The following is a 14,246-nucleotide window of genomic DNA, read 5'->3' as shown; positions in this document are numbered from 1 at the left end:
ACCCTTTATGTACGTCTGTATGCATTTATTAGTTCGGATTTTCTATATTACATGAGGCCAGCAAGCCAGCTAAAGCTATCTCTGCGCCAGATCCACTTTTGTTTTATACCTTTTGCGATGTCTTTGCCTTCCATGTCCTTAAGGACCGCCGTCCTGCCTTTGACGACGAGGACAGCATCCCCTTCCCACTTCTTGTGCTTCTTTTTAGAGAGTTTACACCACACAACACTGAAATACTTGGTTAAGCAGCCAGAGTTCTCCTCTTCGTCCTCCTGCTCTGGTATCACTCTTGGTACAGCATGGAAGGGAACTGTAAAGAGAACATCAAAGACAATCAAGGTCATTGTGCGGAACACATGTACACCCACAAACAAAACTCCACAGCCTACATTTTACAGTAGAAAACACAATTTTTAGCTTTCATGAGACATTGAGATAGAACATTTATCAACGCAACCCTTTATATATTATCTTATTAAGGAATCAGAGTGTATTCAGGAGATGTGGCTAAAAAGACTACATTCCATTAGGGATGTCCTTTGGATTTCTAAGAGTCCATGTTTGCTATTTAGGCAAAAAATCCATGCACGCGAATGGCTAATTAACATGTAAATGAAGAGCAATTTCAGCGAGCAAACAAAAGTACTAAACAATAAGCTGTAATCTGTATTGGACACAAGCACCTACTGACAACAAGGCCGCTGTTACTCCTTTTTTTTTTACCAATCCAAGACAAAAGTATAGACAGCAAATCGAAAGTTTAGTCGGTTTCCTTTTTCACTTACACATATATAGCGCCACCTGCCGTCACTCAACAAATCAAAGTCGGGCTTTGTTGGAATTGTGTAATCTATACTATCTATACTACTATTATAAAGTAAGAACTTTGAACCTTTGAGGCGGGTAAACTCGGGAACCACAGCGCCAATCCACACACCCGATACATCATTGTAATCGTCAGGGTGTGCAGATGGACATAGGCTATATACACTATACAAATATGCGTTATTTAAAAAATGTACATTAAAAAAAAAAAGTAGTCCCTTCGAAGTAGCGCCGGCCGCGACCTGCGTGCTGACGTCAGGAGCGCGGGGAGGAGTGGCGTCCAGGAGCGCCCGTACATGGCGTGGGGGAGGAGCGGCGGACAGGCAGTGAGGAGCGGTGACGAGCGGCGAGGAGCGGTGGAGCAGTGAACTGAGGAGCGTGGGGGAGGAGCGGCGGCTGAGGTAAGGCTCCGGGGGACCCCCAGACAATGTCGGGGGACGGGGCGGGGGCCAGGCTGCTGGACAATGTCGGGGCGGGGTCAAGTCATGGATAGAGCCAAACAGCAGCAATGTCACATCGCTCCAAAAGAAAAGTACACTGTGCTCAATACCAAGAGCCCCAAATGACAAAGGGCACTAATGATCGCGGCGGGGGCCCGGGCTGCTGGACAATGTCGGAGCGGGCGGGGGTCGGGGAAGCCTGATTGCTCCCGGACAAGGTCGGGACGGGCTGCTAATACATTCATAAAAGCTAGAACATATTACAGTATAATAGCATTTACACAATTAAGAGAGACCCGAAAAGACAGTTTCGTTAAAAACGTCTTAAAAAAAGAGTACACGATAAATCTAGACAGATGCAAACAGAGCCATAAATACATTGGTTCATGTGCTGAGTCTTTACAAGTATGCGAAGACTTCCTCTGATTGAAGGCTACTGATAAATAGGATGCTATGATACAGCAAAGCAGGGGGTGGACAGTGACTGTATAAACAGATATGCAGGGCGACATCGTGCAAATTTATGAGGGTAAAAGAAGTATCTTCTTCGAGTTCGTGTAATATTTACAAAGTGGCACAGAGGGCATTGGACTCTGATCAAACACATTGTCACAAGGACATTTAATGAGAGTCCATGACCAATCATTTGCTAATGGGTAGGTTATCAATCGATGAAATATATTTAACCTAAATCTGGTAACAAAAAAACTGTGTCTAAGATTCTGTACAAAGACTGCATAAGGTTGAATATCATAAGTAGTCAACATCAATTGGATCTGGAGGACAGTGGATTTAACACGTTCAGACGGCAGACATGTCCACAAACAAAGAGATTGGTACAAAAAACAATGGTCCTGGACCGATCTCGTAAGGATAATAGCTTATTTCAACATTAATCACTCAACTTTGTTAGAGCATCTAATTAATCAGCTGGCGGTGACATGAAATCGTTTTCATACAAGAATAGAGGATGTGTGCAACAACCAAAGATTTCAAAAAGGCATGTATTTTTTCAACTTTAAAGCAATACATTGAAAAAACTTGAAGTCAAGAAAATGAGAAAGGGTTGCTCCAATTGGAACGTGCAGGGGGGTGCTCAAGTGTAAAGAATTGAAAGGAAATTCAGAGGGGAAAGGAGTTCCCAAAGGATATTCAAGGGGCATATATTTACAAAAATGTACATGGGATTGCAACCAATTACACAGTCTTCATAGCCTGGCCAAACAAACAGTAATAATATGTGTATACTCAGTTCACGTAATTCACAAAAAAGTAAGGAGATGTATCTCCTGTAATTGGGAAGGGGGCAACAGGGGGTTGAAGGTCCAAGTCTGATGGGGGATAGTGTCGATGTTTCGATGCGAATTGATGGCAAAAAGATTCTTCCCAGGAAAATGCGCCCTTTCACTTGTGAATCGAGTAGCGATATTGGGCGAAAGCAGGTCGATGTTGAGCGGTCCCTTTTTAAATGGGGACGATGAGTGATTCTGACCATGTGCTCAAGAAACCTACAGAGCAGGCTGCGCCTACCACCTGGGTTAATAGTGGACCGAAGAGGAAGATATTAGATTAGAAAAGATAGACGGGAAGTCATCAGGGACAGGAGCTTTTACCCCCTTTACTCACCATGGGAGCTCTACTGACCTCCTCGAGAGAGAACTTTAAAAGAGGGGTATTACTGCAGGAATCTAGGGGAGAGGCCTCAGTGGAAAGGGAGGCTACCTTGCCTTGCTTCTTATCTGGGTTTGAATAGATGTTACTAAAGTGAGTCACCCACTCTCTGTCAGTAATGGCAATCTATGTCAGTAATGGCAATCTCCAATCGGGGGCAGAATCCTCTCTTAGGTGGAAGCTCTTAATCGCACACCAAAAGGCTGCACTATCCTAGGAGAAGCTGGTCTCCAAGTGATTCCCTTGCTTCGTTCCTTAGATCTTTTTTCCTCCTCTTCACAGCCGCTCTATATTCAAACCTCTCTTCTGAACTTCTTGTATGTTCCTGGGGGTCTTTTGTAAGACTTCTTGTAAGCGTCTGTGTGCCTTAGTGCAGTTTATGTTAAACCAACCCCGTATGCTACCAGGAAATCGATGACGGACTACAGGTAGGCTATCCTTCTGCCCCCCAACAAATTTCTCCCTGAGCTCTACAACAATATAAATTTAGTGTACGTATACTCTAGTCAATCAAAGCCAATGTATAAGTGCAGAAGTAACATTCATATTTCTGCACTTATACATTTGCCTTGTTTGACTAGAGTATACATACACTAAATGTATATTGTTGTAGAGCTCAGGGAGAAATTTGTTGAAGAATTGTTAGACTCAAAATCCTATTTTGGGTTTTTTGTGGGGTAGAGTGGTAACCTATCCCTCTTCCTTGGAGCACTCGGTTACTAAATTTCACATTACTTTGCCTTACATCTAGTTGTGCGCCAGAATCTATTCCTGGTTACCATTCCCCTCTTTATCCTTCAGCCCCCTGCGTTATCAAAAGGAAGGCTTTAATAATATTCCTAGGGGAAGCGGGATCGTCCAGACATATAACTTAAGTATATTACCATACTATCATCAGGTTTTATCTACGTCCAGCATGGGGAAAGACCGTTACGTGTTGCAATCTCAAAGTTAAAAATACAGAGTCAGGCTGGGGTCGCATAGGTGGACAGGTGTTTGAAAGTTAGGTCTAGACTTTAGGGGTAGTGATCATTCGCAGAGGCGGAATGAGCAGTGAAGTCAAAGAGCATGGGTGAAAGCCTGTGAGAAGATAGAATATAATCAATGATGTTTTCCTCTCTACCATTAAAGGTGCATTTGAAATAAGTTTAGGAGACACACTTTATTTCTAAAGGCAAGATCATATTTACATAATATTTCATTTAATTTGTCCCCGTAGCTAGTGTGCTTGAAGTGAGATGGAGCATTACCATGTACATTCATCATACCACATGCCTTACTCAAAGGGCACATATGTATGTTAAAATCCCCCGCCCAAAAGAATAGTGATATCTTTAACTTTACTGTTGCGGGCCACCTCCAGCTCATGCTCAAACTGTCCTCACTCGCACTCACACCCCCAAAGCCCCAAAGACCAGAACATCAGTTCTAATTTGAATTGCATCAGAGGACAAAGAAGAGACCCAAGTCTTCGACTACGTGATTTGCACAAAACAAAGGAGCGATACTCTGCACCTGTGGCAACCATCCTGTACCAGCACAGCTGTGAATCGTCCCAGACCAAAGACCGGTTCCTCCTGACAAAGGGACCCCTTTGAGAGCCAAAGGCAATTTCAGACTCAGTTGGACTAGTGGCACTAGTACCCAGACGTCTAAACAACGTCTTGCTGACCTTACCGCTGACAAGGCTTGTTGGTGGCCTGTTTGGCAACCACCACCTTCACTTGACGCTACAACATGAGAGAACTCCGCTGTGCCTTCGACAAGCCACCTCAGTTGCCCTGTTGTCGACTTTTTGCATCCATATCCTCACCAGCACTGTTTAAGCGGTAAAACAGGCTCCCACTTCAGCACCAGGGACACCCATTTCAACTCTGCACCCGGGCCCAATATGACAGGTAAAATTCAACTGACTGTTGTGGCCTGGTCCTGGGACCCACAAAACCTTAACCCCCGTGGGTTCCACGCAACTCGTAATGCAAATGACAGATTGTAACTAGTGCTCTTTACCATTGACCACAATATTAAAGTTCTACAGTATTGAATTGCACCGATTTCTTTTTCCTTCTAAAATTCCTAACTCCCATTATATTCATCTGATTGCCTTCAGTTTGGTGTCTAAATTAATATAAAAATCTGCTTTACTTTTTATAAATTGTTGTTGGGTTTCCTTTGAGTTGTGTCAACTACTTATCATTGATTGGTTCAGATGCTCCGTTCATCACCACCCCCTTTTGTACCGCTTTGTTCGCCATAAGTTGGCAGGGTATGCTCAGACGTGAGTCCCTTGCTCACTTTGCCACTGTATTCAAGCAAGCCTGGCTGAAGACAGCTGAAATGCCAGAAACCGGTCCTAGGAAGCATGTTTCCGGTCCAGGGATGGCATGGCTTGGCAGTTCGGGCTGGACTGTTCCCATGAGGCACAGGGTCAGACTGATTTTCATATGGCCGTGTCTGAACTGGGGTGGCAGAGTGGGCTAAAGAACGGTGATGGATTAAACCCAGATCTGTTGACTAGGTGTGAGTGTTTGATTGGTTCAGATGCTCCGTCCATCACCACCCCCATTTGTCCCGCTTTGTTCGCCATAAGTTGGCAGGGTATGCTCAGACCTGAGTCCCTTGCTCACTTTGCCACTGGATTCAAGCAAGCCTGGCTGAAGGTAGCTGAAATGCCAGAAACCGAACCTAGGAAGCTTGTTTCCGGTCCAGGGAAGGCATGGCTTGGCAATTCGGGCTGGACTGTTCCCATGAGGCACAGGGTCAGACTGATTTGCATATGGCCATGTCTGAACTGGGGTGGCAGAGTGGGCTAAAGAACGGTGATGGATTAAACCCAGATCTGTTGACTGGGTGTGAGTGTTTGATTGGTTCAGATGCTCCGTCCATCACCACCCCCTTTTGTACCACCCAGAAACGGGTCATGTCAGGCTTCAGCAGAAAGGTTCTTGGGATAAAGGCTTGCAACGGTAAAACTATCTTCACTTCTTTATCTTTCAAAAGATTAAGGACACAATTCTTATATATATATTTTAAATGTCAGAGTACGTCATGAGTGATGTCATATGTGAGGGCACAAGTTGGTTAGTGTTGCTAATTATAACTGCAGAATTTCTTTTTTTTTGTTCAAAAAGTTAATGTTGCCACTGAGAAATTCACCTAACTATAACGTTACTTTAACCGTTGTATTTTTCAGTGATTTTCTAAGGTGTTTTTTTAATGAAAAAAGATCTTTTTATTACACCTGGCTATATATAATGTTACTTTAAACTTTGTTTTTTCAAAGAAAAAAATAAAATATATATATATGACTATATATATATATATATATATATATATACGCAAACACAATTATTAGGCATAGTTATTAAAAACCATAGTGTACATTAGGCTATTTTTGCAACTGCTAGAGCAAATTTCATAAAATATTACAATTAATGGGACTAGTGGACTTAATGTTAAAAGAACATAATTAATAAAGTTCACAGTATTTAAAAAATGTTATAGCTTGCGTTTTAAAAAGAATTTCAAATGATAATTCAAAATGATGTCTGTAAGCTTAAAGCAACATGATTAATAAGACTCACAGTCTTTCAGTTTTTTTCCAGCTTGGTTTAAAAATGTAGTAATTGACAATTCAGAGTGATGTCTGTTGCCTTGAAGCACGCAATCATGGCCTGTCTGCAGGTTTGAATGCCATGTTGGTTAAAAAGTGCTCTCATCGATACCCTTCTTTCATTCATAAGGCCAGGGCAAACAGAAGGTAACTGGACAATATTTTCCTCTCCAGATGTGCACAGTCTGCAACGTGATGTTTCTGCAACCGAAGCCAGGGCACAGTAGAAGCTTGATCTGGGAAAAGGCCGAAGCAGTATCTAATAAAGTGCGCTTTTATTTGTGTGGACCACCAGGCATCCAAGTAGGGTTGAGATTTAAGGGCTATAAGTAGTTTAGGAAGATCCAGACATGAGATCTGGCTGATAGTGCCTCTGTCCTTGGCCACAGAGATTTCTTTCATTATGCCATTTATCTTCTTTTTTAATTACCTTTGGGGAACGGTCGTTTCCCATGGTAGTCAATTGGCGAGTTTAGATACCGGCGTGCAGGCGTATTTTTTTCCTTGTTTGGACTTCATGCCGGAGGGCCTTACCCAGTTGGTTGGCAGACGAGGATTGTCCTCTTTTCCAAACGTTGATATATGCCCCTTTTCTGGCTATTGGTTGATTTACTGAGCCGAATTCAAGTCTTATCAGGACCGGTGAGGCATTAGACAGAAGACGGAAAAGTGATTTGAATATTTTTGTAAAAATCAAATCTAAAGACATTATGTCTTTGCCTCATAATGCTTCACTCGCATAGGCTAGGCTCAGAGTTAGTTTTGTTGCGGTTTCCCTTACAATGGTAGGAAACTTGGACCATCCACGGATCTCTGTACCATTTGAAATATGAGAATTAATGGGTTATCCTTCATTTGTAGCTCCTATGTGTGTTGGGGAAATTAGCCTTTATCATCAAATAATGATCATAGGTATCTATACGTTTTCACTGATTCCAGTTGTTGTCCTTGCAGATACCTTTTATGCCTTTTCTGTTGTGCTGGTACTCACTTCCATGACTTTGGTTTTCTTTAGATTTATTAACATGCTATTGTTTGCGGAGTAGTCTGTATTTGAGATGTTGTAGACTGATTTTTGTTTGACTGAGGAGAATAACGTCATCTGCGTGCAGAAGGTTAGCGATATACCAGTCTCCAAACTTTCGGGCATGAGCATTCACCTCATCCAGGGCAGAGGTCAGGTCTGCCAAAAATAGACTGAGCAAATATGACGCCACTACGCATCCTTGCTTTAAACCCATCGAGGTTTCTATTATCTTGGACAGGAAAGAGCCTTCTCCTACTCTCACTGTTACCCAAGTTCCCGATGATGGCTTATGTATTGTTTAAAGAGGCGTTCAGGGATGCCGCAGCTTGCCAATTTCTCCCAGAGGAGATTCCGCTGCACACAGTCAAATGCGACATTGAAGTCCACAAAGCAAAGATAGGTTGCTTGCTTGTTTAGCTTTAATGTATCCAATATTACAGAAAATGATAAGATGTTAATTGCCATGCCACCACCTTGTGTTAACCCACCTTGATTTGGAGGGATGATGTTTCTTTGTTCAACACAAAGTGACAATTCAGTTAGTAGAAGGCCTGCGAAATTCTTTGCCTCTGTGCCTAACAGTGTGATGAGGCAGTCATTTTCAGGCTGTTGGCAGTCCCTCCCTTTAAAGATCAAATTAATTATGGAGCCTTCCCCATGAGTCGAGCATACTTTCTAGCTGCAGAGCACTGTTGAAAACCACAGTCAGGTTGGCCACCAAGAAGGTAGGATTGGTTTTATACTATGCTTGCTGTAGTCCTTTCAGGCCCGGGGCTCCATCACGTGTGCACTTCTGAACGGATTTGCAAGCCTGATCTTCAGAAAATCTGAGAATACGGTCATCTAGGCATGTGATCATTATTGGGTTTGGGCTTTTGTCTCATGCTTGGAGGCTGTTTCTTCTGGGGATTGATTGAAGTGTTTGGTTAAAAAGCTGACCCATCTTGTTTCTGTTAAGTTTGAATTAATTGTGGAGTCTGGGGTCCTAGTTAGACTGTTCTCCATCTGCCAGAAGTCCCTTGTTTTTTTTTGTTTTCACTGAGATACAAGGCTTTTGCCCAGAAGATTTGCTTTGTTGTTAAATTTTCCTCCCAAACCATCTCCAGTAAGTTTTACTTATAAGCTTCATCAAAGGGTTCCCAAGCTGTCGATGAGCCATTCTCAGGATTCTATTATGATTCCTCTTTGTAATGCGACATGCAGCAGATATACGATTCCGTTTAAAATCTTGTGAGCACTTTGTGGCTTGCATGTACTTGGGTGTTTTTTGACGAATATTTGTTTATTCAATTTTTTGTAAAGAGGGCACATTTGGAGATCAGAGATAGGTGTTCATTGATAAAGCAATACCTAATAAGTGCTACTGCAACTTCCACAATGGCACCTAGAGTAGCATCCGACCACAGTAATCTCTTATAGTTTGTCGTTTTCATTTCCCCTAGCAAAGTACTTGCCTGCTGATGGAGGATACATTTAACATCAAGATCGATGATTTGTTGTCCATGGTCACTTTCGTCTGTTTTATCAATCTGGAATGATGTAATTAAGTGAAGTAGGGGGAGAGTGGCTGTGAAGTCAATTATAAAGTGCAAGTCAGATGAGTAATAAGTCCACGCTGGAGGGGCATCTTGTTGGTATTTGCCGTTTAATACTCTTAGCCAGAAGGATTCAAGATCTTTTACCAGTGACACTGCCTCTGTATTCCTTGTCCTATTGCTTGTTGTTCCTGGAGATTGTTTGGGAACAAGCTAGAGTTGGTCCTGTCCAACTGGTATTAATCAACAGCACAAGAAGAAAGAAGAGGTCAGCCCTGAAAAGACAGCTTTCTAAGACAAAGATGATAAAAGCAAAATTGTGCATCATAGTTGAAGCATTTGTTGGACACCCGGAACAACAGCCAATCAAGTGGAGGCCTCAACCATTTTGGTGCACAATTTGGCTAACGCCAACTGACAAGACCTACACAGGGTGACTTCAAGTATGCGACACAAATATAGGCAAACACATAGAAACTCAAGGGGTTTATGTGTTCAGCGGTAAACACACATTACAACGCATTTTTTACAACGCACTACCATTACAACGGAACTTTTACAACGCAAATACTATTACAACGCATTTATTTACAACGCATGTTTTTACAACGCAGGTACTTTTACAACGCATACCATTACAACGTAAGTATAGGTAAGTATATAATTATATTTAAAATGTTATATGTTAGGTTTTTTTTAAAGGGGTATTTTTAGGGTTCAGGGTCATTTTTGGGTTTTTGGGTAAAGGGGTATTTTTAGGGTTTAGGGTCAGTTTTGGGTTTTTGGGTAAAGGGGTATTTTTAGGGTTCAGGGTCAGTTTTGGGTTTTTGGGTAAAAGGGTATTTTTAGGGTTCAGGGTCAGTTTTGGGTTTTTGGGTAAAGGGGTATTTTTAGGGTTCAGGGTCAGTTTTGGGTTTTTGGGTAAAGGGGTATTTTTAGGGTTCAGGGTCAGTTTTCAGTTTTTGGGTAAAGGGGTATTTTTAGGGTTTAGGGTCAGTTTTCAGTTTTTGGGTAAAGGGGTATTTTTAGGGTTCAGGGTCAGTTTTCAGTTTTTGGGTAAAGGGGTATTTTTTGGGTTCAGGGTCAGTTTTCAGTTTTTGGGTAAAGGGGTATTTTTAGGGTTCAGGGTCAGTTTTCAGTTTTTGGGTAAAGGGGTATTTTTAGGGTTCAGGGTCAGTTTTCAGTTTTTGGGTAAAGGGGTATTTTAGGGTTTAGGGTCAGTTTTCAGTTTTTGGGTAAAGGGGTATTTTTTGGGTTCAGGGTCAGTTTTGGGTTTTTGGGTAAAAGGGTATTTTTAGGGTTCATGGTCAGTTTTGGGTTTTTGGGTAAAGGGGTATTTTTTGGGTTCAGGGTCAGTTTTGGGTTTTTGGGTAAAAGGGTATTTTTAGGGTTCATGGTCAGTTTTGGGTTTTTGGGTAAAGGGGTATTTTTAGGGTTCAGGGTCAGTTTTGGGAATTTTAGATAAAGGGGTACAAGAAAAAAATAAAATAAAAATAAATATAAATTAAATTAATTAAATAAAATTAAATTAAATTAAAGTAAATTAAATACAATTACATTAAATAAAAATAATTTTAAATAATATACAATTAAAAAAATTATATATACTTACCAATACTTACGTTGTAATGGTATGCGTTGTAAAGGTACCTGCGTTGTAAAAAAATGCGTTGTAAATACATGCGTTGTAATAGTATTTGCGTTGTAAAAGTCCTGTTGTAACGGTATGCGTTGTAAAAATATGCGTTTTAACGTCATATATCCGTGTTCAGCACTCCGTTGATAGTCACATAGATGTGTGTGTGTGTGCGTGTGTGTGTATATATATATATATATTGAAGGCGGTCACAGTAAGCAAACAAAATCTGAAAAACACAAGCAGATGTTGAGAGCAAGATTTACATATTTCAAATGATTCACAAACAATCCTGAGACTCACTGGAAAGATCGTTAGCAACCAAAAGGGGAAATGGCAGTAAATCTGGTCACCCACACAGGGCCGCAAGACATTGAGCCTTCACTCATGGAAGGTCAGAATGGAACCTATGCCACAAAAACAAAGGACACTAAATCTGAACCTTGAGCTATTTCTCGGGGAGGGTAGCAGGATATTTCAAGAAAACGCTGCAGGAGGAAATACCAAACAACACAAAAATGCCGGATCTAGCATAGATAAACCAAGAAAGATTCATAGGTGAAGCAGAAACATCTTCTCAAACACCATAGCTCTAATCCATCAATACTTAAGCACCACCAGGAGTAAACCGAATCCTTACAATAGTAAAATAAACAATACGTTAATAAACAGATTGCATTAGCAATCTTCCCATTTGCTATCTGGAATCTAACCAAAAGAAGACTTAGGAAAACCAAAAAGAGAATCACCAACCCAAGCAAGCTCAAACACAAGGTGAAGAATAGAGACATGGTTAGAGCAGACCAGAACAAAAAAAGCCACTGCACGCCATGAGATATGCTAATCCAAAACTAGTTCACACCACCTAGAGAATGTGCTGTCTAGCGTAAGCTGGAATTCCAAGAAACACCCTAAGTAAGGTAAACTAAGCACCCACACCCTCCTCTCCCCCACAAATAATGCTCAATTAAATCCCAGAAGAAACACATCTGGGATGGGACAATGAAGTCACCATGAAAGGGGAAGTGAAATCAGAGAGGGAAAGCAGAACTCAGAGCTCAGATTACAGCCCAACACATATAGCCATACTCAGCTAAAGGTCAACATTAAGACAAACTTCAAAGAGACAAATGCTGCATAAAAGTGTAATGAACAGATAGGGGGCACCAACAGCTCACCAAGACCTCTGAAAATTATGCCCAACTGAATATCTTGCGCACAAACGATATGCTGGATTTTCACTGGACTCACTGTAGGAAAGACTCATCCTACAGACAAAAATCATACCTGTTCTTTTTAACAAACAACCTTACATTTCATAAATATGAGACCAGCAAGAGGTTACGGTAAACAGTGCATGAATTGCAGGCAGGATTAATGAAGTATGGTGTCAAAACTAACAGTACACTGGGATCAAAGCCAGGAGCTAACAAAGATTCAAGAAAGCACCACTATCAGTCAGCCCCTACTTCAAACGGCAAGCCACATACATAGACAGATTTCTCGCTAGCCAAAGTCCCCCCACCAACTACATCAATCAAACCTAAAATGAATTGCTCACAATAAATACAGAGCTTGACAAGAGCACGGCAGCTTTCATGACCTATCCTGCAATGGAACGAAGTTATTACTTTACCACAGAAACTGAGAAGGAAACACAGGGATTTTCTCACAGGCTTGAGTCCAAGACCTGACCTTCTTCCTAACTTCACACTCAATCTTACAATGAATGTATGATGGCACAACGCATGCAATCACAACGCAGTTATAAAAACGCAAGAGCTGTTACAATGCGTTACCATTGCAAAGCAAACTTTTACCACGTATATGCCTTTACAACAAATATCATTGTAACAGCATATTTGGTAAAGGCATATGTGTAATTAAAGTTACGTTTTAATAAACGATATGTATATATATATATATATATATATATATATATATATATATATATACATATATATATATATATATTTATATATCTATATAGGAAATCGGTATCCTGTGTTACCCTTCCATTTGCTACACCACCATCACCAAGGGACACAGAAAGGCAACACCCCACAGAACGGGATCACAACAAGTTGTAGCTCCTTTGGAATTTTTTTTATTTTCCTTGTTTTTCACATTGTTTTCGTTCAAAATAAAGTGCAGTCAGTGCATCATGAAAAGAAAAAACGACCTACACGTTTCGGCCAGAGACCTTCGTTCGGGTATATATATCTACTGGCAGTCGCCAGAAGGTAGTTATAGTAGCACCTTGTTTCCATTCAAAAAGCGTTTTTTCTTTTGCCAATATCTTTGGCGCCATTTGACGAATCTTTGCGAATTTTTTTAAACTAATGGCCCACTCACTTTAGCTGCTGTCTTGAAAATTTCAGGGTTATTTGTCAAGCAGGGTCCGAGAAAAAAGGGGGTCTCAAAAAGCTTTTTCTCAATGTTAATTTTCATAGGAAACTGTTGACGCAGCTACAGCCTGAACTGCTGAACGTAATTATACAAAAATTTGGCAAAAAGGTAGCTCTTGATCCAGAGTGCACTCTTTTTGTTAAATGGTGTATATCTGTTTAGTAGTTCCTGTAAAATTTTATAATTTCTCAGATATACAAATATGGCCGGGGAGGATACGCAAACTCTCCCAATCTCGTGCCTGAGATCTGATTGGCTGCCAACACATCAAACCAAAAAAGGTCAAAAAAGGTTACAAATCAAGAAAAGAGGGCAGGGTAGAAACACCCTGAAACCCTAGGCCTGCTATGGGGGTCTCACAGGCACCCCCAGGGCCAAAAAGTGCATTAAAAAAAACATTTTGGCTGGATTTACGATGGATCCGCGAATCTGGCGGAAAAAAAACAACAACAAAAAACCCAACAACGCGCTTTATTTAATTAGTTCCCCGGGTTGGCCAGGTCTCGGGGGCAATTATCAAAATACATGCAAGGGGCCGCCACCTCCCTGGGCTTTATTTTTTAAATAAATGCGTGGGGGGGGGGGGGGACTCTTGCCCCCCCAATGCAGCCCCAGGGACCCCCATCTCCCCAGGGCTGTATTAAAAAACAAAAGGCGTACATGGCCGTGGGGACTGCCACCCCCCAGGGCTGGCTCCAGCAATGTCCTGGGATGCCCACCCCTGGGACATTGCCGTTTCCTATAGCATAGCGGAAGCACTGCTCCTGTCATACCATCGCAAACTTTGCTTCATGGAAGCGAAAGCATGAAAAATGCTCTCGCTTCTATGAAGCAGAATTGCTTTTGGGGAGAGGGAGCTGCATGTTTGCAGCTGCCTCTGCCCAAAAGCAATGCCGGCTCCCACAGGAGGTGGGGAGCCAGCAGGGACCGCGAGAGCCTTGATGTAACCCTCCCCGCAGTCCTTCAGGACGTGGCCATGCCCTGGCGGATAGGGTCCCTGTGGCCGGAAATTGCCCGGGTACGGGGGGCCACGCAGGCCGCTCCACCCATTTTTATGATTTTTAAATAAATAATGGATGTCCTGGGGGAT

The 14,246-nt window shown here is 41.8% G+C and overlaps 1 protein-coding gene across 4 annotated transcripts in view; it reads right to left on the bottom strand.

Moving 5' to 3' along the window:
- RAD54B (RAD54 homolog B) overlaps window positions 1-14,246 on the bottom strand; it is a 608,133-nt gene that overhangs the window by 281,377 nt on the left and 312,510 nt on the right. For all 4 annotated transcript variants that reach the window (XM_078687026.1, XM_078687028.1, XM_078687027.1 and 1 more), the window contains one exon: window positions 110-310. In XM_078687026.1, coding sequence (XP_078543152.1) covers window positions 110-310 — 201 coding nt within the window. The remainder of the gene's footprint in view (window positions 1-109; window positions 311-14,246) is intronic.

This window comes from Lissotriton helveticus, chromosome 4_1, assembly GCF_964261635.1.
Source record: "Lissotriton helveticus chromosome 4_1, aLisHel1.1, whole genome shotgun sequence".
In the NCBI taxonomy this organism is placed as follows: Eukaryota; Metazoa; Chordata; class Amphibia; order Caudata; family Salamandridae; genus Lissotriton; species Lissotriton helveticus.
The sequence above is the reverse complement of the archived record's forward strand: the minus strand, read 5'-3'. Positions and strand labels throughout refer to the sequence as shown.